The sequence below is a fragment of the Chinchilla lanigera genome, unplaced genomic scaffold, assembly GCF_000276665.1.
Source record: "Chinchilla lanigera isolate Chin_1 unplaced genomic scaffold, ChiLan1.0 scaffold00036, whole genome shotgun sequence".
Taxonomy (NCBI): Eukaryota; Metazoa; Chordata; class Mammalia; order Rodentia; family Chinchillidae; genus Chinchilla; species Chinchilla lanigera.
The window spans coordinates 21822113-21848369 of NW_004955437.1; the positions used below are offsets into that span (position 1 = coordinate 21822113).

The 26257-nt window shown below is 46.7% G+C and overlaps 2 protein-coding genes across 4 annotated transcripts in view; both read right to left on the reverse strand.

Moving 5' to 3' along the window:
* The window catches only part of Hk1 (hexokinase 1), a 90990-nt gene extending 88799 nt beyond the window's left edge, over positions 1 to 2191 (reverse strand). For both annotated transcript variants that reach the window (XM_005390087.1, XM_013517022.1), the window contains exon 1: positions 2103 to 2191. The gene's annotated coding sequence lies outside the window, so the exon portion shown is untranslated. The remainder of the gene's footprint in view (positions 1 to 2102) is intronic.
* Positions 2192 to 3534: 1343 nt separating this feature from the next.
* The window catches only part of Hkdc1 (hexokinase domain containing 1), a 48052-nt gene continuing 25329 nt past the window's right edge, over positions 3535 to 26257 (reverse strand). For both annotated transcript variants that reach the window (XM_005390090.1, XM_013516940.1), the window contains 12 exons: positions 24945 to 25128; positions 21861 to 22016; positions 20571 to 20804; positions 19292 to 19596; positions 18246 to 18391; positions 18036 to 18155; positions 13455 to 13550; positions 13191 to 13290; positions 11278 to 11461; positions 9411 to 9566; positions 5177 to 5410; positions 3535 to 4467 (listed from right to left, as the gene is read on the reverse strand). In XM_005390090.1, the coding sequence (XP_005390147.1) occupies positions 4320 to 4467; positions 5177 to 5410; positions 9411 to 9566; positions 11278 to 11461; positions 13191 to 13290; positions 13455 to 13550; positions 18036 to 18155; positions 18246 to 18391; positions 19292 to 19596; positions 20571 to 20804; positions 21861 to 22016; positions 24945 to 25128 (2063 nt within the window). In that variant the 3' untranslated portion in view covers positions 3535 to 4319. The remainder of the gene's footprint in view (positions 4468 to 5176; positions 5411 to 9410; positions 9567 to 11277; positions 11462 to 13190; positions 13291 to 13454; positions 13551 to 18035; positions 18156 to 18245; positions 18392 to 19291; positions 19597 to 20570; positions 20805 to 21860; positions 22017 to 24944; positions 25129 to 26257) is intronic.

Below are 26257 nucleotides of genomic sequence, written 5' to 3' on the forward strand. Positions count from 1 at the left end.
CGCTCTGTTCTCCCTTACTCTGTTCTGGCTGCACTGAGCTCCTGGCTATTCCTAAAACACCCCGAGCCCCAGTGGAATGCGCTCCACAGACATCGGCGTAGCTCCCTCCCTCGGCCCTTCAGGTCACCACGCCAATGCCTCCTGTCAAATGGGGCCTCAAGGTCACCCCACCTAACTCTCAAACCACCCCTCTCCAACACCTCCTGAGTAATAGAAGTGCCAGAAGAGAGGAAATAAAAACAGAGATTGAAAAATATTTTAATAAAAACCAGACACATTCTCTACCATTGGTAAAAGGGATTGAAAGGTCAAAGGGTGCTAACAAGAGACAAAGGGAAAAGCCATTCTACACAATGGAGTATCAAGGAGAAAGAAAATCCTCAATGTCTCCACAGAGGCAGAGCCACAGTAGTGGTACACACACCTGAAACCTTGTCTCCAGCAGAAACCACAGATACTTCATTGGGGTTGTTGCAAATACCTCAAGGTATTATTTTTATTCATTCATTTATTCAACATTACCAGTGTTCTTAAGTTCTGCAGGATCTTTCAGATCATAATGCAACAAATGAACAAACATGCTGGGCTGGAGGTGTAGCCCTTGCCTAGCATGTGTGAGATGCTGGGTTTGATCCTCAACACTACAAAACAAAACAAAACAATTGTATATATTACTATGTCACTACTTTCTTAATAAATATCATCCAATACCATTGGTTTGCTTTGTAATTCTATATATTTTCAGTTTAAAAATATTATTTTAGCCAGGCATGGCAGCGCATGCCTGTAATCCCAGCACTTGGAAGCCTGAGGCAGGAGAGTCACTGTGAATTCGAGGCCAGCCTGGGCTACAAAATGAGTTCAAAGCCAGCCTGAACTGCATAGTAGAACCTTGTCTCAAAAACACAAAAGAAAATAAAATCATTCTAAGTGAAGCATGGCAGTACACACATGTAATCCCAGCTATTCAGGAGGCTGAGGCAGGAGGATCACAAATCTGAGGCTGGGCATGGTGGCACATGCCTATAACTCAGCACTCAGCATGCTGAGGCAGGAGGATTGCTGTGATTTCAAGGCCAGCCTGGGTTACACAGTGAACCCAATCCAGCCTGAGCTACATAGCGAGACTCTGTCTCACACACAAAAAAAAAGTTTGAGGCAAGTCTGATAATTTAGTGAATCCTGTCTCAAAATAGAAAGGGTTGAGGGATATAGCTCAGTAGTAGAGTGCTTGCCTAGCATGTATGAGACCACAGGTTTAATTCTTGGTATCACAAAACAAAAACATTATTCTGAGAAAAAAAAAAAAAAAAACAGTAAATTTCACACATTTGCAGAAGGGGTCACACGAATGCACACACACAGGAGAGAGTTCCTGATCTGAAGCATGCAGAGCATGGTCAGGAACTGGCTTCACCGTGCTCGGGTCACCACGGCGTATTAGAGATTCTTGTGCTTTTCCCTCTTCCTCACGCCAGCACGCTGTCATGTTTCTTTGGGTCCACAGTGCCTGGAATAGGGCTTGGCAGACAAGCAACCATTGTTTACAGAGGACCTACTGTGTGTCAGACCTGGGTCCCACGGGGCGCGGCAGAGGAATGGAGAGATACAAAGGAAAGTGATTCACTTGGATTCCTGTGCTTGGTTTGCTCATTCACTCACTCATTCAGATGCATTTATGCTACTTAATGCCTTGCTTGGAGGTAGGCTCTGAGGACAAAAGGGAGAATGAGACTTGAGTCTTATTCTGGTGGAGCTCCAGCTCTTGCCAATGGGAAGAAGACAAAACAAGAGTTCTAAAGAGGGCAACCCGTTCTGGACCCCTCCTGTCTCTCAGGAGTGATTCCTGTTCCCCACCCCTTTTCCTCAATAAATTCTCCTACTCTTAAAAAAAAAAAAAAAAGCTCTAAAGAAAGACAAATGGAATGAGATCAGTTGTTGTGGGGAGACAGTCATGGGGAAAATCTAATTCTTAAATCTATATCCATCAGCAATTCCTGTACCAAACTTTACTAGGATAAACTAACTACAAGGTTATATAATGCAGAAAAAGATGCTCTTTCAAAGAGGAAAAGTCTGTGGGGGACACTTGCTGGTCTTACCTGGTAAACTTGGAGGTGAAGCAGGCCCTCCATTGCCAGCGGTATTTCCAGAGTTGATTCTTCCGGCCCCACTGGAGTTCGGGTTCTGGTTCAAAGATTCTATGATGCCATCAATTAGTCAGAATGTTCAAGGTTGCCTAGATACCTCAGGCTCCTCATGCCTCCGAGAGCCCAGGGTAGGACAGAGTACACTGTGTGGCTTTCCCCGTCCTCCCCGACGTGCTGAGACCGGGCCATCGGGCCTGCAAGCTGCCTCTGACCAGGAAGGGTGGTGAAGAGAGTGACCCCACAACCCCAGGGCAGAAGGACAGGAGCTGCGGGTGGTGAACAGGGAGCAGGAGCCCTGGGGAGGGGGACCAAGGGCAGCCAGGCTTCCTGTTGAGTATGACAAAATTGGCTAAGGAAGATCACCTCTCCAAAGAGGCAGTCTCAACATATAAAAAGATAAATTGAGTATACAACATTTCTCCACAGAGGTATAACCTTAAAATTTTAAAAAGTTGCCCTCAGGATATGAAAATACCTACCACATGCAAGGCTCTAGGTTTGATCCAGCAATAAATAAATAAAGTTAATTTTGTAAATCTAGGACATACAGTAGTATCACCCTACATGCTTATCAAATGTACCACAAAAAAAAATTCCTGAGGATCCTTCATCTCCCTTAACTGTTCCCATCCCAGGCTGGCCGGGCTCACACAGTTTTGGGTTGGCCGCCTCCATTCTGTCCGGAACATCGTGCTTCTGCAAGCAGCGATTTGTAGCACTGAAGCGTCCCCTCGTGAAGAGGCAGCCAACTCTGGAGCTGAGGCAGTGCACGTAATCGAGTGCACAACATCAGCCTGGGCTATCTGTAGTATTCTTCTTCTCATTCTGTTTACTAGAGCAATGGTCTCAAATTTTTCCAAGGAGATTTTCTCCAAAGGTTTATTTTTCCCATCATGCCTCTCTCTGGCAAGCATTTAATAAAAATGACACAGTGCTGGGTTCACTTGGGCAATAAAAAATGCGCCTGACAAAGAATTTACACACTACAAGGCCAGATAAGAGATTTACACACAATGGCAGAATGTGGCAGGTAGTTCAGAGAAGCGAGGATGAGTCAGGACCTGCCAATTGCACCTGCCCTGGAGGGGAGAGTGGAGGCTGATGGGGTATGCGGGAGGGACAAGATTCAGGGAGAAAGAGGGCTAAACGCATTTCCAGCTGCTCAAAGTGAGTTGTAGGGTCAGCAGTAGTCATGCACACCAAATGTGGATAAACTGTTAAGGATATTGTCAAAGATACTCCATGTAGTTCCCCCATCCCTAGGAGGTTTGGACTAAGGAGATCTTTCAGGCCTTCTGGCTCAATGGGTCCCCTTTTCTACCAAGACAACATGGAGACATCAAGTGAGCCTCTAAGAAGAAAGAGCAACACCTCATGCCAAGTATCTTGGGAAATCAAACATATTTATTCATTTACTAGGCTTCATAACTGTCCTTCAAACGAACATTGACAGCAGCAACACAAACCCTATCACACGTAAGACAAAAAAGAGATGCACTGAGTGCGCCCTGCCCGTGACACGTACACACTAAGGAGCAAAATCCTACAGGGTGCTTACGCGGCTCCCCGGAAGTAAGAAAGATTCCCACAGGACTCTGGCAATCAGCGCTCTGCATCCCAGAGCCGAACACCCCAAAGGCTTTATTCTTGCCTCACGCTTGAAGCCAACATGACAAGTTAAGGACAAGTTAGATAAGGTCCCCCAGCTCATTATGTGAGTCTCTCCCTCTCAGACATTCATCTACAAGCTAAGCGTCCAATTTGTTACTCCAGAGGGCTCGAGCATCCCAAAGAGGAACCCAGCCAGCCAGGGCCCAGGAGCAGAGTCTATCCATATCTCCAAGTCCGGCAGCTACAGGATCCAAAGCCCTAGAGACCTGGCCCCTCAGGCCTCAGCTGAAAATTCTGCTGAAAAGGCATCTCTCAGGCCAGATACTCTGACTTCACAGAGTTGACCCAGCTTGGCCCACATATACCATGTGAGACTGTCTGTTAAAGTCACTGTGAACAAGTAACAAGTTGCTAAGAGTCCCCGAGGACCAGAGGTTTTCTTCTAGCTATGGAGGCAAAATTAGCCAGGAGGGGGCCTATTTGTAGCCGGCCCACTCATCTGCTAGAAGAGGGACCAGGAGGGATCCGATGACGTGCGTCAGGCCAACTGTGGGGCCCCTAGTTCTCCCTCGGTGGCTGCTGCATCCTCTTGGCCACCGCAGTGATCAGAGCTGCTCCCTTCCCACTGCCATCTTCCGACAGCAAGAACATCACGTCACATCGAGGGGCCAGTTCTTTCACTGTCTCTTGCAACACCCGGGAAAAGCTATGAAAGAGAGAGAGATCACCAGCCCTTGTATACAGGATCAAAATATTGCTAAGTTATTCTCACCTGGTTTCTTCCCTGGAGCTTGTTCTTAAGCAGCTGTTGTAAATTTACCTTACAATTACTACTGCCAGGGACTGTTCTAGGTGCTTTCTGTATGGAATGTTAAAGCATAACAAGTCATGTTTTGAAAATAATTATCACTCCCTCGAATACATAAAGAAAAATCTCAGAAACTTGTCCAAATCTGTACAAGTAGTAAGTTTGCTACGATTGGAACAAGGTCTGTTTTTTTCCAAAACTCTCCTTTTGTTTGTTCAAAATGTCCCCCAACTTTTTATTTTAAGAAGTTTCAAATTTCACTCTACCATTCCTTTCCACTAATTTTTCCAAAAACAAACCATCTTTTTTTTCCTGTTTAGTGCTGGGGATTGAACCCACAGCCTTAGCATGCTACTTAAGCACTCTCCCCATGAGCTACAATCCCAGCCTTTTATTTTCCCTTTTGAAACAGGGTCATATTCCCACTCAGAAAGGAGTACTGAGGCTCACCTCAACCTCAGACTGAACGGGTGAGTTCCCCACCATGCAGCACTCCCTGCCCAGAAAAGGACGGGACAAATCTTCCCGTTCTGCAGTTCAAGAGGCTGCGCAGTGCAAGCCGCTGCCAGCCCAGCTCCCGCCCCGCCTCAGGCCTCTGCGCACTCACTGAGGGTGCAGCTTGTACAGGGTGCCGTCCACACCCACGGTGATCTTCAGGTGCTCAAGCCCCTGGTCTCGTCTCCTTTTTTCCACGATGGCAGCCAGGCCTGCACCGCAGAGCTGGGCGGCCCGCCGGGACACAGCTCCACACACCTCCTTCACCACGATGCTGTCCTCACACGTGCTGTCCAGGCCCAGCTGCTGCAGGATCCTCCTGACCTGGAGGAGGGCCAGCCTGTCACTGTGGGTGAGCACAGCAAGATGTTAGCACGGGGCTCCTGGGGCCCTGGAACCCGCTCAGCATGACCAGAGCCTGTTCATCCCAACAGGTCCTGGCAGCGAGGAGGAGAAAGTGACCCAGGCAACAACTCGATTGGAGCAGAATGCCTGAGAAGTGAAGATTCAAGGCCCACCACCCAGGAAGTGCTACTACCTTTAAAAGCAAGTGCAAGCACCTCTTCTGTTAGCTGTGCTCAGATCGCTCCCTCGCTGGCAGCCAGCAGTAGACACATACCAGGTGCCTTTTTTTCAGGAGTATGAGATTCTGAGCGCTAGGGAAATTTGCCAGTCAGACAAGAGAGAACTTGGCTTTAAACACACACCTTGTCACACCAACCCTTTCATCGTCCTGTGGATCTGCCGGCTCCCAGTAGGTATTCTGCCCCATGAACTGGAGACTAGATTTCCTTCTATTTAACTTTTTCTGATTCTCTGCTTTTTCTTCCCAGCTGACCTCTGCTCTTTGATGATAACACTGTATTCTCAGCAGTATCCAGCATGGGGCTGAGTATATTCAGTGAGCAAGTAAATAAATGAGTATGCAGAGCAGATCAGCACCTTGAAGCAAGGAAGTCAAAAGGGCAAGACACACGTGCAGAGAAGCTGCCGTCACAGGCACGGCTGGCTTTGCGTCCAGACCCCGACTCTTCCGGTGAACCAGTCATGACTGATGACACTGTATGGAGCTCTGGCTTAAGAGTGCGTTTAACCCACGACCAACTCAGTGATACAGAGGGGAGACAGGGCTACCAAGAAAGATGGCGATGGAGAAGGCCCTGCGTGGCATGGCAGGAAGCAGAGCCGGTGAGTGGTGGGACAGCCAAAACCACAGCATTCTCTGTAGAGTTTCCATGAGAATGCTGAACTTAATGCCAGGAGAAATATTCCCAGCACATAATGAAAAAGTAGATTATACAATGGTAAGTGCTGTTCAGTCTTGGTTTGGGGTTTATTTTAATGTTTGTTCTCACACAGGAAAAAACAGAAGGAATATTGGTAGGACTGGTAGGAATACTGTTCAGATATTGGTAGGATTACAGATAATTCTCATTTGATTCCTCTTGCTTATCTTTCTAAAATGAATGAGTAACATTGTGTAGAAAAAGAAAGTATTTTTAAGAGTGAACAAAAAGAAAGCCTGCAATTTACTCCCCTGAAGACTCGCCCTCCAGTTTATGGAGTTCTTTCCCATACATTCACTTCATCAATCCCTAGAGAAATCCTGGGGTTAAACACAGAGAAATTCTTTCTTTCTTTTTTTTTTTTTAATTATTTCTTTTAAAAAGAAGTAAACTAAGGATCAGAGAGCTAAAGCAACCTGCCTAGGTCACACAGCACAAGTAGGCAAATAGACGAAATGAAGTTTAAACTCAGTCTCTGAGACTGCAAACTCAGGGCTCGTTCTGAGGACGATTGTCAACAACAGACTTGAAATGGGCAACAGTCAACGCAGCACCTATCATTTTCCAGTTGGCACTGGACAGATATGCTTTTCTTTTTATTCCAGGAAGGCCTAAGAGGAAAACTAAACTATAGAAATCAAAGCATCCAAAGCAGACATCTCATGCACAGCCGAAGCAAATATTTCTGGAGGCAAATGTGTGCGGCTGCTTTGCACTTGTCCGGGAGCAACTGTCTTCCTTTTGAGACAAGAAAAGAGAAGAAGGCAAGCGTAAGTTAATCTGCTTATCTGCCACATGCAAGGGAGACGCTGTCTCTCTCACACAGAAGATGATTCCTCTGGCCACCGATGCGGAGATGATGACTTTTAACCTGTTTGCTCAGAACTGATAGGTTGAAGATCAGACAGAAAAAAGACAGAACACCAGTGAATACGCTCTTCAGAAACAAAATAACTGCCTACTTCTGCCACCAGCTCTCTGGACGCAGGAACTCCTCAGCAGAGCCATCCGATGGCCCTTGGTAAGCGCCCTGCTCTAATTTATAAAACAGTGTCTTTTTTCCTGTCTGCAAAGTGGTTTTTAGCTTGTGGCCATCTGACCAGAAAGGCCAGGAGAATTCACTGAATGAAGGCAAACTGAAATTCCCAACACACAGGCCCCTGCTAACACACAGTGCAATGCTAGTAGGAAATCAGCAAAACCAATGCATTTGTATGCAACTGGTAGTGGTGGTGGAAATTTGAACCACCTTTCTAAAATATAGCACATCCACAGGGAAATGCTACTTTTAACTAACTGTTTCTACTCTCAAGGAAATAAATCATAAGCTGCAAATGACTATGTGTGCAAAAAGCGTAATTATAGTGCCACTCTGAATAGCAGAAACTCATAAATTACAAGCTAGACATACTATACTAAAGGGAAAGTTTAGGAAATTATAGCATAGTAACAAAATGTAACATTATGAAGGCATCAAAATGATAATTATACCAAAGAGCTGATAAAGGAAAGTTTTCTTTTTTAGAAGTATTCCAGTTAATAAATGTAGAGTAAGAATCTCTAGTGAAATGATGGACCTACGCAATGACTGGCAACATCAGAGCAGAGACACGTAGTCAGACAATTCAGAGCCACCTATAGGGCATGCTGCTCCAAAACTCAGCACTGAATCAAACCAAGCTTCTCAGTATGGGTTTTCCAGAAAATATAAGAGACAGAAGAAAATGTCACATTCTGCAATCATCAAAATCTAGACTATAGTAACTCATAGGATGAGATGTTTCTTCAATAAAGGTTTCAAGGGAAAACAAGAGAGCAAGGAAACTTGTGGATTAAAAGAGATTTTAGAAACATACTGACTAAATGCAATGTACAGATCTTGTTTAGATACTGATGTGAGCAAATCAACTGTACAAATTAGTATTTCTTGGCAATGCAGGAAACATGAACAGTAATAAGATATTTTGATATTAAGGTCTATTATTAGCTATTTCAAGCATAAGAATGCTATGGTTTTTTTGTTTTTGGTTTTGTTTTTTTGTTGTTGTTGTTGTTGTTTTTTGAGAGGAGAGAAAGACAGACTTGCTAAATAGTGCAGGCTGGCCTTGAACTTAGGATTCTCCTGCCCAAGCTTCCCAAGTGCTGGGATTACAGGTTCATGGTACCACAACTGGGAGTGGTTATGCTGTTTTAAAGAACTCATCTATTTGAAATGCATTTTGAACTATTTATATATAGACTGATATAAAATGTGGGATTTGTTTCAAATGAACCTAGCCCAGAGGTGACAACAGGAAGAGCACATACATGGTGACAGAGGTATTAAGTTCCTTTCATCTCTCCTCTATTTTTATATGTTTAAAACTTTTACCAAAAAGTAAAATAAAAACCAGAAGCCAGGCCTGATGACACACACCTGTAATCCCAGCACTCGGGAGACTGAGGCAAGAGGGTCATCATGAGTTTGAGGCCAACCTGGGCTACATAGTGAAACCCTGTCTCAAAAGCAAACAAACAAAAAGAAACTGAAATAAAAATTCTAAATGAAAATCTCCATGAACAAACACTGACTTAATAATAGACGAGTCATAGATGTAATACGATTGCACTTGTGAGGAAAAGGTTTGCAGCTATTCAAGAACTAAAAGGGAACATAATATAGAAAAAACAAAATATTTGTATTCAGTGATAAGCACATGGGTGATTTTTTCCCAGACTTTTCTTTCATATTACAGATATGTCATTTCTCAGGAAGAAATGAGGATTTTTTTTTATCTAAACCTAACTCCTTGGATACCTATAGGAACATTGGCGGAGGACTTGTCATTTCTGCTAAGCACTCTGAGGCTGCGCAGGCAGCCAGCTGGCCTCTCAACTGTGTTGCTGGTTCTGGACTGTGATGGGATGTAACTGCATGGACAGAGCAGGGCAGGAGCCCGCCCTCTGCCCACCCAGGGTCCTTCCGATTTTATTTTATCAAATCTGCCCGCCCCTGCAAGATGGCAGCACATTCCATTCACAGCATCTTACACGAAGCAGGTAAACTCGATCACACATCACCTTTCAATCTGGGACAGGAACTTGGTCTCAAAGATGCCCTTGGTCCTGAGACGCTCTGAAATCTTCCCTCGGAAGAGGAGACCTTGCTTGGTCAAGTCGATCAGGATCTGCCGCACAATCTCCCCCAGGTACATGCCACTGGTCATTTTCTCGTACCTGTTTGGGGGACAGTGATACAATTGGTGGTGAAGGCAGCAAAATCAGCTCTGGCAAACAGTTTCTGAAAGTGCCCTGGGTCGTGTGTGGAAGTCATGCCACTGGCGTCCACAGCCAGGGGTTCAGGGTGGGCCTTGTCACCCAGTAACACCCAGAGAAAAGCCACGTGGGATGTGAGCAGGGTGTGAGGAAGCCAGGCTTTGGTCCCACACAGACGGGGAGCCAGGCCCCAGCTCTCCACCGCCTGGCAGCATGATGTCAGCAAGCACTGCGAGCTCTCATCGACACAGCGTGGAGGAGGCAGGTGTGTGGCTCACAGGAGGAACAAAGCAGAAGTCAATCTAGTTTGCTCCTGAACCCAGAATCAGTTCTCCTTAGCTTTGTGTTGCAAATCTGTTCTGTTATAGATTTTCCTTAGCTTTGTTTCTGGCTCCTTGAAATAACATATAAACTACCTGCCCACATCAGCGTGCTCAAAAAATGTTCTTTCCTTTTCCCCTTTCCGCCAGGCTGGTTAGCTCCATGAGGGCCAACAGCAAGAGAGAAGGGGCTTCCTGAGTAGCAGGGAAGGCCCAGGATCCCACTGTCATCCCTCACAGCGGTGCAGAGCTGAACTCCCACTGTCTGAAGAGGCAAACAGAGACATGAGTGTGCCTGAGCCTTGGTTGCTGGACTCGTGTTCTCTGAACCATCCAGGGCCTCTTCGGTCTAAGAAACAAACACCAGGACAGAAGAATAACGGTGACTGTAGGACAATGTCAAGTACTCTGCTGCCTTCAACTCTCAGTCCAAAAACCTGTGCCCTAGCAGATATAGACACTAAACCACATCAGAAGGAACTTGCCCCTGGAGGGGAGTCCAACCCTCGGTGCTCCCACTTGGGAATCAGAGGTAAGCTCCTCCCTTTTTGGAAGAATTCCTGACTCAGCTGGGCTCACCACAGCTCAGCTGCCTTCCAACAGCAAAGACTAAGGGAGCCAAAGGACCACTCACCCAGGCCTGTCTCTCAAAAGTGGCCAAGCATCTGTCCCATTCCCGCCCTGCTCAGCCTCTCAACTTGCCTACTCTCCATTGAAATAAATCCATGTATTCCCTTATTTTATATTAAAATACTACACTTAGTTGTGGTAAAGATCATCTGAACTGCAAAACCTCAAACGTGCCATGTTTGCTCACTCCTGTTGCAGGGATTGGGCCCAGCTACACAGCCGAGGCCAAGCATGCCGGCTCTACCTGTCTGCCCTAGTGGAATGCGGTGAAAATCTAGTCTCGTTTTTTCAAGCCACTCATTATTTTCAGTATGGTTAGTCATCGGAAAGAGCCTCACAAGGGATTGTGCCACAGGCTGAGAAGTGACACAGTGCTGGAGAGCAGGGACCCCCACCCATCCCAGCAGCTACCTCCCCACCCCACCCCCAGGACTTGCTAGGTGGCTGTGCCCTGACTCCGTGACACCCAGCTCCTCACAAACACATCCCAGCAGCCTCACTTCCAGATTCACTGCGGTGTTTATGGCAACAGCAAGGGCCCCTTCCTTCTACCTGATGGAAACACTGTAATTTTCTTCCTTTCCAGTGAGGCACTTATTGACATCTGATGGATAAACATGCACAGCTATCCTGTCAGTGATATGAAAATGGCGCCCTTCCCTTAGGTCTGGAGAGGTTGCTCACTGCATGGCCTGCACAGATGTTTGCACCTCCCTACTCACCTCTGTTTGCCAGGATTCAAGGACCCCTCATCCACCTCCGTGTCGTACTGGGTCCGGATGTCGTCTATGCAGCCGTTATCTCCAAACCCTCCCCACTCGGTGTTGATGCACATCTTCCCTTCATCCCCCTCCACCAACTCGATGTTCCTCATCTCCTCCATGTAGCACATGTTGCTTCCTGTCCCTGTAGGGGATGTGATGGGACTTTAGTCCTCAAAGACACCGCTGGCTCGCAGAGAGGAAGCAGAATGCAGTGAATGAGAGTTCAGGCTTGCATTTGCGTGCAGCTGGGTGTGAGTGCAGCTTTGTGTTCACAGCTGGATGACCTCGGGCAGGAGCCTCATCTTTCAGAGGCATGGTTTCCATTTATAAAAGGGAACTGTTGGTGGGTGCTGTGGCACACACCTGAACCCTCTACTTGGGAGGCTGAGGCAGTAGGATCACAAGTTTAGAATCAGCCTAGGGAACTGAGTGAAACCCTATCTCTAAAAATGACAAGGGCTGGGGATATAGCTCAGTACTTCTTGAGTTCAATTTCCAGCACCACAAAAAAGGGAAGTAATGCCCGCCTTGTGAATTTGTTATAGAGAAAGAAATGAGGCAATAGAAAGTTTTCTCCATGCGCTAAGTAGTCAGCAGAGCACCTGCCATCTTCTTCATCACAATCATCATCATTGCTAAGTTACAAGCGCTCAAAGCTTCCAAAGGATCACGGGATAAGCAGTCAGGGAGTAGCAGTAGGGACCAGCGGGAAACATCTGACTTTGGATAAACAAACATGTGGCGTCTGTGAGCTGCTCTTGTCTCCCCCGCCCATGACCTGGCCTTAGAACTGTTCTCAGTGCAGCCGTCCAAGCAACTATCAGCAACACAGGCACCTCTGCGGCCTCCTGCGTCTCGCCAACCCTCGGCAGATGAGGAACCTGGTCAGACAGAATAAGCAACCTGCCTGAGCTCGTGAAGAGGGTAAGAGCTCAAGTAAGGTGAAGCCTGAAGTTAACTCGGTAGATCTGTACCTCCTTCCTCCATCTACCAGAGAAGCCAACCAAACAGATGAGATCAGGTGCGTTCAGGGTGGTATGGCCATAGAAGTTAACCAAACAACTTCCCCAGACTGTCCTCCTCTGTACCTGTCACCTCATTTTCACCTGGTCAAAACCCGCCCGTCCCACTAGCTCTTGGGAAGCATCCTCACTCTGGAGTCTACCCTCGACCTAATCACTGCAGACCTCTTCTGAAGTCCCCTACAACACCCGCATCATCCCAGCTCACTCCGTTCTCTTCTCTTTTTGTTTCTCCTCAGTACTGGGCATTGGACCCAGGACCTTGACACTGAGATGAGACAGGGTCTTACTAAGTTGCCCAGGCTGGGCTCTAACTCATGATCCTCCTGCCATGGTTTCCCAGAGCACTGGGATTCTAGGTGTGAGCCATGCCCAGCTCCTTCTTTTCTACGTTTGCTTCTAACCCTTCCCCTTCCCATGCACCCTGAGAACCAAAAGAATCCAGAGAACAGAGGAGGCGCATCTTAGAGCAAGGGTGAAAAGCCAGTTCCCTTAGCCTCAGGCCAATGTGACCCAACCATGAAGTAGGGCCAGGGGCCTAATGTGAAAATCCCTTCCTTCCATGGCTCCTCCTCCCGCAACAAAAAGGATGACCTGGCCTTATTACCCTTAATGGAGCAAGAAATTAAGTGGAAGTTTAGGCATTAGGCAACCTGAAATCTCCATCCTAACTTGTTTCATTTCTGCCTTGGACAGAACAATGGATCAATGAACACACACACACACACACACACACACACACACACACATGCATGCACATGCACACGTGCACACACACACACCTATGTTCAAAGGATCTTCTGGAGTAGCCGATGGGATTAAGCCAGTGGGGTCTGCCTCACCACTTACCTGCAATCAGGCCAATCTCACAATTAGGATCTTCATAAGCACAGGTCATCATGGTCCCCACTGTGTCATTTACAACTGCAACTATGTCCAGGTCAAACTCCTGCAAAGGAAGCAGCTCTACTGGAAACAGAGTGAGCAAGGGGCCCATCAGCCCAAGGCAAGCAGAGGCCAGAGATGCAGGCTCGGGTGTACAGAAAATGGCAGAGCAGAGGGGTGTGGGGCCAGGGAGCAAGGTCAGACATGAGCCTCAATACCAAGTCCTACATTTCTCCTCTTGATGGCTTCCCTGAGCATGTCCACCACGTCCTCCCCTTCACAGTCGGTGGCCTTAAAGCCTTTGGTCCACTCTATGAGTGTTCCCTGAAAGGAAAGAGGGAAAGTTCATCTAAGCAAGGGCTCATGAGGACCATGCACAGCTTCACCATCTAATAGACACCAGGTGCTAAATCTGATGGCTGCTCAAGTGCGTGTGAGTGCTTCTGACAGTTGTCTGACTCTGCAGCTCAAACATGGTCCAGAGGCGTTACAGAGCATGATGCCCAGGCCACATTCACCTCGGAGTGGAATCACTGCAGCAACTGATGTTCTTCAAGGGTTGGCTGTGTTCCCTGCCATGATGCACAGAATTAAAGTCTGAGATCAGAGGGATGCCACTCCTAATTTAACCTAGGATAGACTGAGATGTGATCAAAGGTAAGATTACAAAAACATTTATCAAAGCATTGTTTCAAAGTTAAAAATTAGCCAGGTGTGGTGGTACACACTTGTAATCCCAGTTCTTGGGAGGCTGAGGCAGGAGGATCACTGCAACTTCAAGGCCAGCCTGGGCTACAAAGTGAGCTCAAGGCCAGCCTGAACTGTATAGTGAGACCCTATCTCAAAAAAGACCAAAAAAAAAAAAAAAGTGAAAAACTAAAGGCATTCTCTCCTTCCAGTGATATCAAGGAAACCTCTCTTACACCTCAGTACAAAAAATTTGCAGGGGACTGGGGATGGATCTCAGTGGTAGAGCCCTAGCCTAGCATGTGAAAACCCATGGGTCCCATCCCCAGGACTGGAAAAAGAGAAAGAGAAGAGAAGAGAGGAGAGAGAGGAGAGGAGAGAGAGGAGAGGAGAGGAGAGAGAGGAGAGGAAAGGAGAGAGAGAAGGGGGAGGAGAGAGAAGAAAGGAGAGAGAGAAGAGAGGAGAGAGAGGAGAGGAGAAGAGAAAAAAAAGAAGTTAAAGGGAAGGGAAGGGCAGGAGAGAAAAAAAGAAGGAGAAGAGGGGAGGGAAGGGACAGGAAAGGGAAAGAAGAGTTATACAGCCATAAAAATAATCATGCTGTAAGAACACTGGATGTTAGAGAACAATGTTCATTATAAATGATTACTTGAAAGCTCATTAAACAAATACAGATAATGAATTATTCTTTTACTTTAAGAGCAAAGCTCTGGAATAATATATACACCGAAGGGGTTGACAGTGGTTGTCTCTGGGTGCAAGATTATTAGTGAGTGTCTTTTAATTTCTTCTTTTTATATTCCAACTTTTCTAAAATTAAACATGCACAACTTTTTATAATATCTGGAAAGTAGCATTTTGATTTTTAAGAAGAAGGCCAAGGTTACTCTGTTAGCCTGAGACAGGACTAAATTGGCTTAGGTCCCCAGCCTAGAAAGCCAGGAGTGTGGGCAGCTGGCAAGAGGAGAGCCACTGGGGCAGGAGAAGTGACTAGGAAATCCGACAGCAGCCTCTAACCCTGTGGGTAGACGCCCCCTCACCTTGAGCCCCCGGCCAGCAAGCCCTAGTCTCCCTTCTCTCCAGTCCTTGGAAACTGGGCTCCCTTGCTCTTTTCCTGGATAGTATGTAGACAATTAGAGACACCCTGACCGAAAAGCCTCTTTCTTAAAAATTGCAATTATATGACAAGTATATATATTTTTAAATCTCTATTTTTTCCTCCCAGCCATTAGTGACTTTGCTTCTAGTTGTCCACCCTCTCCACTATGTCCCCACAAACTTGTCAGAGCTGGTGAGAGGAAAGGGGCCTGGAAACCCAATGCCCTGGGTCAGAGCACAGCTCCGCAAGACGCCCACCCATCCTTCAGGACCACGGACAGCAGCGCACAGCTCTCTGCCACGGTGCATTAATTTTTAAGGGCAGCAGTACAGGAGCACAGGAATATATTAGTCTTGTAAAAAACTAGAACATTACTAATAAGGATGTATTGCCTTTTAACTCCTCACCCTAATCTGGAATACAAATTCTGCTATCAGTCCCACAAGAATCCTTCCAGACATTTTTCTCTGCCTGCATGTAATTTTTCCCTAGTACTGGAGATTGAACATAGGGGTGCTCTACTAAGTTACACTCGTAGCTCTTTTAATTTTTTATTTGGAGACAAATTCTCATTAAATTGCTCAGGCTGGACTGGAATTTGAAATCTTCTCCCTCAACCTCTCACACAGCTAGAGTGACAGGCAAGTACCACTGCACCTACCTCTACACATGCTTTTAAATAAATACATTCACACTGGGTGTAAACTATGGAAATTTGCTTTTCTGGCTCAGCAACGCATCTCTTAGACCACTCTAGGTTGCTTATTATGAATCTACTACATTTCTTTCACTGAGCAAAATACTCTACAAGTATAATTGCACAGAAAGTTTAAGATCCACTAAACACACCTGTAAAATAAGTACTCTTTTTATCCTCAAGAGAGGAAACTAAGTTATAGAGAGGTTAAATAACTTGCCCAAGTTTGCACCACCAGTGAGTGAGAAGCCATGATTCAAATCCAGGCAATCTGGCAGGTGAGGGAATATCCAGGCAGTGCTTAGATCAGTGTCTGACCCAGAACAAATACTATGGATGTGCGTGTGTGTGTGTGTGTGTGTGTGTGTGTGTGTGTGTGTGTGTGTGTGTTTTATCTACATTAGCTCATTTAATCTTCACCATGACCCTAGCAAGGTGAGTATTTTTAACAAGCCTCCAAGAAAGGTAATGGCCTGCTGATGGTTATTTATGTAGGAAGCAGTTACTTAGCTGGGACTGCAGCCCTGGCAGCCTGTGACCCCAGAGCTTGTATGCTTGTCCACTGGGCTGCCCTGTCTTGGGAAGGACACTGAATCTCTCTGCTGTGGCCACATCTGGATCTTCTCCTGAGCCACTATAGAAGGGCAAGTCCATGACCAAATCCGCCTAGTTAGGAGCTGCATTGTGTGGGCATTGGCACAAGCTGCGCCCCGTCTTCCTTAGTCTACACTACAGGCAGCTCTGCCCCACCCATCACCGTCAAAGCCGAAAATCACGCCCACACTGCCAGCCCCAGCCAAGGCCCCAGGACCCAGTGGAACTCTAGGCCATCCAAAAAGCAGCCCACTGTCCAGTCCTCACTTTCTTGATCAACCTGGTTTGCCACAAATCTGTGCACCTGGCCTACCTGAGCCCGAGGTTCCTAATATAAAAACCTTTACTCATCACAGATGAAATTAACCTTGGGTGTTTTTATACAAGAATTCCAAGAAAGACCTCCTGACATTCATAAAGTATTATGAATTATCTATTAAAGAGATTATATTATTTGATGTCAACTAAGTAAGTGTCTGTATGACAATTCTGAGACACTAATACCAAGAAAGAAATACATTTCTTATGATATGCTGGTAAGCTTTCTTTCCTCAGACAACGAAAATCCCACAACCTATATTTTCCCCTACATTAATCGCTCAGGAACACACAGGAAATATCATTGGCCAAGTGTTGTAACTGGTCTTCACTGGTCACCCTACCTTTCTAAATCTCTCCATAAAAGATCTGACCCCTCTTTGAACAGTAGCAGTGTGCATACTTGCATACTACAGTCAGCTCTTTGTATCTTAGGGTTCCACATCCTCAGATTCAAACAATTATGGTATCAAAACCATTCAGAAGAAAACTGTACTAAACATGTACAGAATTTTTTCTTGTCATTCTTCCCTAAACAATGTAGTATAACAACTATTTACACAGTATTTTCATTATATTAATACAATAAGAAACCTACAAATGATTTAAAACTTCCAGGGAATATGCATAGCTTATATGGAAATACTATGCCAGTGATGGCGAACCTTTCAGAGACCAGGTGCCAAACTGTAACCTAGAATTTATTTATTGCAAAGTGCCGGGGCTGGGGATTTAGCTCAGCGGCAAAAGCGCCTACCTGGCAAGCGCAAGGTCATGAGTTCGGTTCCCAGTACCGGAGAAAAACCAAAAAAAAAAAAAAAAAAAAAAACCAAAAAAAAAACCAAAGTGCCAATCCTGCAATTAAACCTGAATACTGAAGCGTTAGTTTAGAAAAAGAATTCATGTATTAACATCTTTTGTCCTAAAGGAAAAACACAATAACATGTGTGCCATAGCTTCACCACCACGGTTATACTATTTTATAAAAGGAAACACAGTGTCTGTGGGTTTTGGCACCTGTGGGGGGGATCTTACAACCAATCCTTCCTAGGTACCAAGGGACAACTGTACTCTAAATTCTGTAAATTTCAATCCAAAAGAGAATGAGAAATGGAATACAATAAATACAAAAACTTAAATGCATAAAATGTTCTACCATGTGCTCCCTGCTGCCTAAAGCTGTGACCCTTAAAAGAATAGTGGCCCATCAGGCATGGTGGCGCACACCTGTAATCCCAGCACTCAGGAGGCTGAGGCAGGAAGATCGTTGTGAGTTCAAGGCCAGCCTGGACTACAAAATGAGTTCAAGGCCAGCCTGAATTACATAGAGAGACCCTGTCTCAAACAACAGCAACAACAAAAAAGAATAGTGGCCCAGAGGAACAGTGAGATGCCCGAGCCCACAGGGTGGTCTCACCTTGTCGATGTTCGCCTGCCTGCAGGGAAAGGAGAACGTGAAGCCCAAAGGGAGCTGGGCCCCCTTGAGGCCCATATAGTCCAGGAAGTCAGCAATGCACTGCACAATGTGGTCAAACAGCTGCAGAGAGAGTGACATTCATGCAAGGCGGGCACGGATTGGGGGGCAGGCTGCCGCCCACGGGGCACAAAGCCTTTGCCTGGTACGCACCTCCTCGCCAGTACCCTGCATGATCTCCAGAGGAATGGCAAAGATCTTATTGTACATTCGCACGGACCTCCGTCCACTTCTGATCTTCACCAGGAGGACCCGAAAGTTAGTTCCCCCCAAATCCAGAGCAAGGTACTTTCCTTTCTCTGTGGTGGAGAAAGTGAAGAGTGCATCACACCGGCACGCACTGAGCAGGAGCCTGTGTCCGGGCGTTAGGAGGAACAGGAGATGCTCCGGCCCAACAGACTGGAGCTTGCTCTCCTGGGCTCCCAGACCACAGGGGCATCAGGGCCCTGGGCCCCGGGCCAGAGCCTTGCGTTTGACTAAGGCCAGACTGATTTTCTTGGATCTACTTCCCCAGTAGCAAAGGCCCAGGTGCCACCTACACTAGCACCACTGAGGTACCATGAAAAGAACCCAGGTCCCTGGGGTTCTGGGAGAGGGCTTTCCATCCTGAATAGGAGTGACCAGGGCCTGTCTTGCCACATCTGTAGAGTTCTAAGGGTCTCTGAGGTGCTTCCAGCTAACCTCCACTGACTGAGAGCCTGCCAGGAAGCCCCAAGGCACCATGTGCCAGACACAGGGCATCCAGTAAAGGATAGACCTGAAACTGTGTTCAAGGGCTTCCAAAAGTGAACTCAGGCAGGCTGCCGTGACTACAAGAGATTTCAGAAGACATTCCCATCCTGTCTGCACAGCAGCGATGGCAAACCTTTTAGAGCTTTCAGTGTGTGTGCCATTCGTCCGCCACCACTGTCCTAGAGGAATCTCTTATCATAGGCGTGAAGCATTTCCTAACAAGTCCAAGCACCTAGGTGGAGGCTCAGGAACAAGATCTCGGACCTCTGCCCGCTCAGCACAGGGTCCACTCATGTTCTCACCTACACACACACAGGACTGTTTCAGAAGGAAGACTAACCTTCTCCCCCGCCTCCTACCTCCCTTATAGACGGGAATCCAAGGATCTAAAAACTTAACGCCTCACTGGATTCGGGGTTTTGATGGGAGCTTGGGTGGCCCTTCGGAACTGGGCTGTGCGGACCCACCTGTGCCATCTGGCATGCCGCAGACATAGCTGGGCAGCATCTTGACTGTGGCCAGTGCGTGAGTCTTCCTCTTCAGCCCGTACTCAAGCTCAGCACTCATCTTGCCCTGCACATCCACAAGCTGCTCTTGGGTCAGCCGAAAGAAAGCCAACACCTCATCGATCTGCTTCCGCTGGGCCTGCACACGGGAGGCCACTGCAGTCACCATGGCGGCTCCCTTGGTGCTGCCACTCTCCGACAGTAGAAAGCGGACGTCACAGTTTGGGACCAGTTTCCTCACTACCTTGTGGAGGCGTTTTGGGTACCTGAAGGTAGGGATGAAGACACAATATTTGGCAGTCATAAAGGCTAGATCTGGCCAATAGGAACAGACACAAGTGTAGTGGGGAACCAGCCTGGAGAGTCCTGCCAGGCCAGGGTTCACCCTTTTACGCTGGCTGGTAGGGAGGCCAGGCAGGTTATGAGGGTGACCAGGACAGTAGGGCAGTGCAAGTGCCTATTAGATTGGTTACTCTTTCAACCAGAGAGGGCTGTCCATGTGTAATGTGTTAGCTGGACTCCATCTCTTTCCAAAAGGATTTTCTTTCTTTGCTCGTTCTAGAGTGTACTCAGTTGATTTCTAGTATCACCTCTGTTAGCCAAAGGGGCTTTGACTCCCTTTTTATGGGAAATTCTCATTTCCATGCAGCTTCTTACTAGGGTTCTTCATCTGAACTCAGCAACCTCTGCCATCCCTCTTTTTCCCCATCTATAACTAGGTATATCTTACGTTCTAGTCTTACACATAGTACGTACTTGATAAATAATGGATGATTAGATGGATGGATGGATGGATGGATGGATGGGTGAACAGATAGATGTAAGGATGGAGAGACACATAGGTGGGCAGATGAATGGATATACGAATGTATGCATGAATAGATAGATATCAATAGATTAGATAGATGATAGATATAGAGATACACAAATGGATGGATGATACATGGATGTATGCATGGATAGGTGGATATATATTGGATGGATAGATGGATAGAAGGATGGATGGATGGATGGCCATCCTAATTAGGTAACTGACTTCAGCAGACTACTTCTTTTAAGAGTCATTCCCAAAAGGACCCTCGCTAGCTAGATGAAAGTAGGCTCTGGATTTGCCCATTCCAGAACTATTAAGAGGTGGTTGGTTCCAGCTGTCTAGATAAGCAGTAGTCCAGAGGGAACACTGGGACTCAGCTCTGGGAAGACTCATTCGTAGGGATGCAGGCTGGCGGGCAGCACTCACTGAGGGTGTATCTTGTAGAGTGTGCCATCCATGCCCACCGTGGTCCTGAGCCGAGCCAGCTTCTTGTTCTCTCGGAGGCGTGTCAGGATGGCCGCCAAGGCTGCTGCACAGAGATTGGCCGAGCGGAAGGAGACGATGGTGCAAACATGCTGGACAGCAATGCAGTCAGCCTCAGATGGCTCCAGGCCCAGATCAACCAGAATCTCTCTTGTATTGGCAAGGCCTTCTTTATACCTGCCCAGGAGTCAGAAATGAAAGAACCACACGCCTCCATACTATGGGCATCCTCCTGGGGGAACCAGCTCTCCCACCTCTTGGGGTTGTGAAAATAAATGGCTGGCTCATAGTAATATAGTATGAACAATATTATGAACACTGATAATAGCAGCTATATTATTGAACACTTTCTATGTGCCAGTTACTTATCAAAAGATTTTACATGGAACTCATTTAATTTCCACAACAACCCCAAGGGAGAACTATTGTTACCAAATTATACAGATGAGAGATGTGAGATACAGAGAGAGAAAATAACTTGTCTCTGGTCACACAGCTAATAAGTGCTCGAGCCAAGGTTTGAACTCAGGGAGACTATGGAGTCCACATTTTTAACCTCCCTCTGCTCTCTTGCAATTCATAGAAACTGTCGTGCCAAGCTCTGCACAGACACAGACTCGGCATCAGTGCCACTCTGCTGAGCTCAGGATCTGGACAGATTGCAGAGCTCAAGGCAATGCCTGGGACTCCAAGTCCAAGGAGCAGAACCCTGAGTTGACCTTTCCCAGTACGCCTCACTCCAGGTCTTTGAGTGGAAGGCTACAAATCCCCAAATCCAAGCCTCGCCAAGCTGGGAGGAGGCAGAGAATGCTCTTGTTATAGCCAGAGCTCTTGACTTGGATACTCCAACAAGGCCCTGTTATTAAGCAAAATTGTGCACAAATGTGCACTTTTGGAATAAAGCATCCAAAACTTACATCAGATTTTCAAAAGGGCCTGTGATCCTAAAAAAAAAATTTACAACTCACCGCTCTAGAGAGGAAAAGGCAGCAGAACATGGGGAGAAGGTGGCCCTCTGAGAGTAGTATCCCTTGATGATGAACCCAAAAGAGTGTGGCATCTGAGTCATGGCAGAAATTGCTAACCCGTCTGGAGCTGTGCCTGGACCTGATGCCCCCGGTGAAGGAGAAGGACCTGGTCCCTACCACTGTTCCACTGCCCGAGCATGCCACACCTTGGCCACGCATCCCAGCCCTACACGGACGGGGTGAGAGGGACGTGGTTAGGACTTACTTCTCCATAGCGGCCACATGCTGCGTTTCAATCTTGCCCTTTGTGAGGAGAGCAGAGGATTTCACACCACCAAACAGGAGGCCGGCCTTGGCCATCTTCAGCAAGATGAGCCTAACGAGCTCCCCCAGGTACAGGCCACTGATCATCTTCTCGAACCTGCAGTTTGGTGAAGCCATCAGTGGCAGCAAGGCCTTTAGTTAAGCAGCATCACTTCCCAAAGCCCAGGAGCTGTTGGCTAAAGACAAGAGCTCAGCAGATCAGGAGGCCGCCGGCCAAGCCAGGGCAGTGCACCTTGGGAGGAGAGCACTGGTTCTGTCTGAGCGGCACCATCCTCACCTACAACAGGAGAGGGTTGAGCCAGAAGATGTCTAAGTTTCCAAGATTCCTTCCTGTTCAGAAAGAATCTTTATGAAATCACCCTGGCCAATGGGGAGCAAGGAGAGGCATACGTTGGACCTAAGGAACCTCAACATCAGACTTCAGGTACTCTCCTAGGATCACTCATCCAAATGTTAGACTCAAGTGCTTCCAACTCCTACATTGGCCTCTGTCTAAGAAAGATGCTGTGTCTGTGAGTCAGACATGAAAAGCCCCAGAGAGGGTCCACCATAACACAGGTGAACACTGTCCCTTGAGGCTGTCCACACCTCTGCTCTACTCCACACCTCAAGTAACTGCTAGCCACTTCCTAGATGAACTATGACATGTGACCTCTATTCTCCAAATGCAGTAAGACAAAATCAAAGACCATCGGTCACTAGGGGAGCCAGGGTGTGCCAAGGACAGGACTGTGCTGTACAGGCTTAAGTTTCTGGTGTTCGATGGTTTCTAGAAGATGCCTAAAATATTTATTCACCAGGATATCCTGGCAAAATTGTGGCTTCCAGGGCTGGGCCCATGAAAGTATGAGACAAGGTCAGTACACGTTATCTGTCCAGAAAAGAAAGAAGATCTTAGGGAGCAATGGGAACATATCCAGGGAGCAGCCAGCTTAGAAGGGATCCCTTTGGCCACATCTAAAATAAATGAACTTTGAAGTAAATAATAATAATGAGAAATCAGAACTCATTAAACTAAAAAATGGAACCCACGAGCTCATACTAGTATAGATAAGTGGAGGAGACAGGAAAACTCTTCCTTACAGTACAGTGACAACAAATAAACAGAAGGAACGATAGGTTTAAAAGCTGATCAGTGAATGTTAAAGCTAGAAAGTGAAAATTGGGGGAGAAACAGGACATTTCCACAGTCTCAAAGTATTTCTTTCCCAGATACGCACCCATTGAGAAGGCAATAAACGGGGAAACCTACTGAGTGCTCCTTAACCAAGGAGATGGAGTGAGCATGACCAGAAATGCAACAAACTCCACGTGCCTCCCAGCAGGGCGCACACTCTGCCAAAATGGAATCCACTCTTGGGGAGATATGAAAAAAGACCAAGCAGAGGCACTCTGCAAATTGATGGTTTGCAAGCTTCAAAGTCACAGCGAATAAAGAGACACTAAGAAGTGGCTACAGTCAAAGGAGGCTGCAGAGACAGGGCTGCAGATGTAACATGTCACCTGCCCTGGCACCCAGAACACCTCGATTCTTTGTTTTGACATTGGTGGGGCTGCTGGTGAATTCTGAGTAAAATCTATAAGTTAGATATTAGAACTGATTAAGTGTTAATTTACTAATTTTGATTATGGTGGTGTCTTGGTTACTTTTCTCTCATTGCTGGGACAAAATACCCAACACCCAAAATTTAGGAAGGAAAGGTTCATTTAGCTCACAGTTTGTGGAGGTTTCAGTCTATACTTGGCCGGCTCCAAGGCAGGCCGGCACATGACAGAGGGCAACAGTTTATGGCAGGGCAACAGCAAAAGCAACAAGAGCAAAAAGGGAGGAGCAGCAGTGGGGAGAGCAAGCCTCCTTCCCTCCCTTACATTGTATGCAAGCTACTTGCCCCAGGGCGGGTGTAGCACTCACACCTATAATCCCAGCATTGGACCATGGAGCAATCATAAGCTCCAGAAGCCCACCCCATGACTGCATGAGGCTTTGGGGTGCGTTGAGACACAAACCATGACAGATGGTGTGACTATGTATGATTATATATTTGTGTTCAGAAAATATACCTTGAAGTATTGAGGAATGAAGAATATTATGTCTTCAACTTAGTCTTAAATGGCTCAGGAAAGAATAATTTTATCCAGGCACATGGAAGTGTATTTTATATACTTGTGTAGATACATGGATACACATACATACAGAGAGAGGGAATGTTCTTATTTAGGAAATCTGAGTGAAAGGGGGATAGGGCGATTTCATACTATTTTCACAACTTTTCTATAAAACATTAAATTTTTAATTAAAAAAATACTTCTTGCTCAACAATGAGCGGCAGTAATGTAAAAGATACTGTGTATAGAAAGAAAAGAAAACCCAACTGTGTCCCCGGCCTTCAGCCAGCTCAGCATATAGAGAGGCAGACACCTAAATACAGTGGTGCCTCGGTTCACGAACTGTATTTGCTCCCCGATTTTGCAAAACATGACCGTGTTCGTGTTTGTTCAAAAAGGAAGGCTGTGGTCATGCTCGTTACCTGGTACACAGTTCACAGACAAAAACAAAATTTTGCCAAACGCTTCTGTTTGGGAACCAAATTGTTTGCAAACAAAAGTGTTCATGAACCAAGGCCCCACTGTACTCACTCTGTAGGCAAGGGATGTAGGTGGGAAGGATGCAGCACAGTGAGTGAGGCCCTTGGTGGAATCTGGCCTCCTTGCTGCCCTGGGTTATTTTGTGACCCAAGGTTATTCACGCTCCAGGAGGGCAGGACCCCATCACGAGGTGCACAGCCTGAACCTCAGGCCCCCGCATGCACATGCGGACTCTACAGAGAGGGCTGAATTAGAATTAGGGGTAGGGCCTAGGGCACATCACTCCACCTTCATGGCTTCAATTTGCTCCTCTGTCAATAAGGCTACAGTCCAAGGCCTGCCTTATCAGTGTGTCCTGGTGGATGACTGCTCCCAACCAGAGCCTCACAGGTTCAAAGGGTGCCCAAGTAGCCCCAGGCCAGAGCAGGAGGGCACTCACAGTTGCTTCCCCGGGTTGAGTGAGCCGAGGTCCAGCTCCCTGTCAAACTCGGTGCGGATGTCCTCCAAGGCCCCGTCGTCCCCGAAGGCCCCCCACTCTGTGTTGATGCACATCCTCCCCTCGTCGCCTTCCACGAGGTCGATGTTGCTCATGTCCTCCATGTAGCACGCATTGGTGCCCGTTCCTGGAAAGGGATCAGACAGAATATGCAAAGAGCAGAGGGCTCCTGGCTGGGCAGGAAGAGAGAGCTAACTCCCCAGAGTCCTCCCGCAGGGCGCACAGAAAGTGCTGGCCGGCTCCGGCAGAGGGAAGCAGCTGTGGCAAGCCCCGCGCTCACGAGCAGCGAAGCTGCCACACAGAGCCTATACTTCTGGGGTGTTAATGGTCTCCTGCTATGAATGGAGTCCATTGTGAAGCAGTCCCTAATGAATATGCTCGGAAGCTGACAAAGCACACTTACAAAGGGGCATGAGTTAAGCTAATCTTGTAAATATTTAATAAAACTCTCATCCCTCCCCAAGTCAGACTAATTTTTTAAAAATCCTTTCCCTAAGCTACTTATATTCCTCTCTATTTGATACTAAAAATATTCTTTACTCTTGATCTGCCAGTAATTGTTTCTAGCATAAGCTACATCTTATTTTCGACGGTGATTAGCTAGCACCTAAGAGAGCAGCATTCCATTACTCAACTACAAAATCACCCAAGGGAATGCCTCAAACACCCAAGTACTAAGGAACAGCCACGTATGGGCACAACCTGCTTGAAATTTGGGGGGATGGAGCTGATTAAAATTAGAACGGTTACCCATCAAGAAATCAAACAATAACAAATGCCGGCAAGGCTGTGGAGGAAACGGCACCATTTTACATTGCTGGTGGGAGTGTAAACTAATACAGCTATCAGGGAGATCAGTATGGAAATTCCTCAAAAAGCTAAAACTAGAAATTCCTCTCGACCCAGCTATTCCCTTTCTAGGTATCCCAGAAAGAGTTAAAAACATCATATTACAGTGGTACATGCATGCCCATGTTTATAGCAGCATAATTCACAGGAGCTAAATCTTGGAAGCAGTCTAGTGGATAAAGAAAATGTGGTATTACTCTGCAGTACAGAAGGGTGAATTTGAGTCATCTATAGGAAAACAGATGCACCTTGAGACCATAATATTAAGTGAAATAAATCAGACACACAAACTTAACTATTGCATGGTTTCTTTTCCATGAGAAATCAAGGTATAAATAATTTAAAGAGCGAGAGAAAATATAGGCAATAGGAAAGAGGGAGATATGGCGCACGCTTGTAATCCCAGC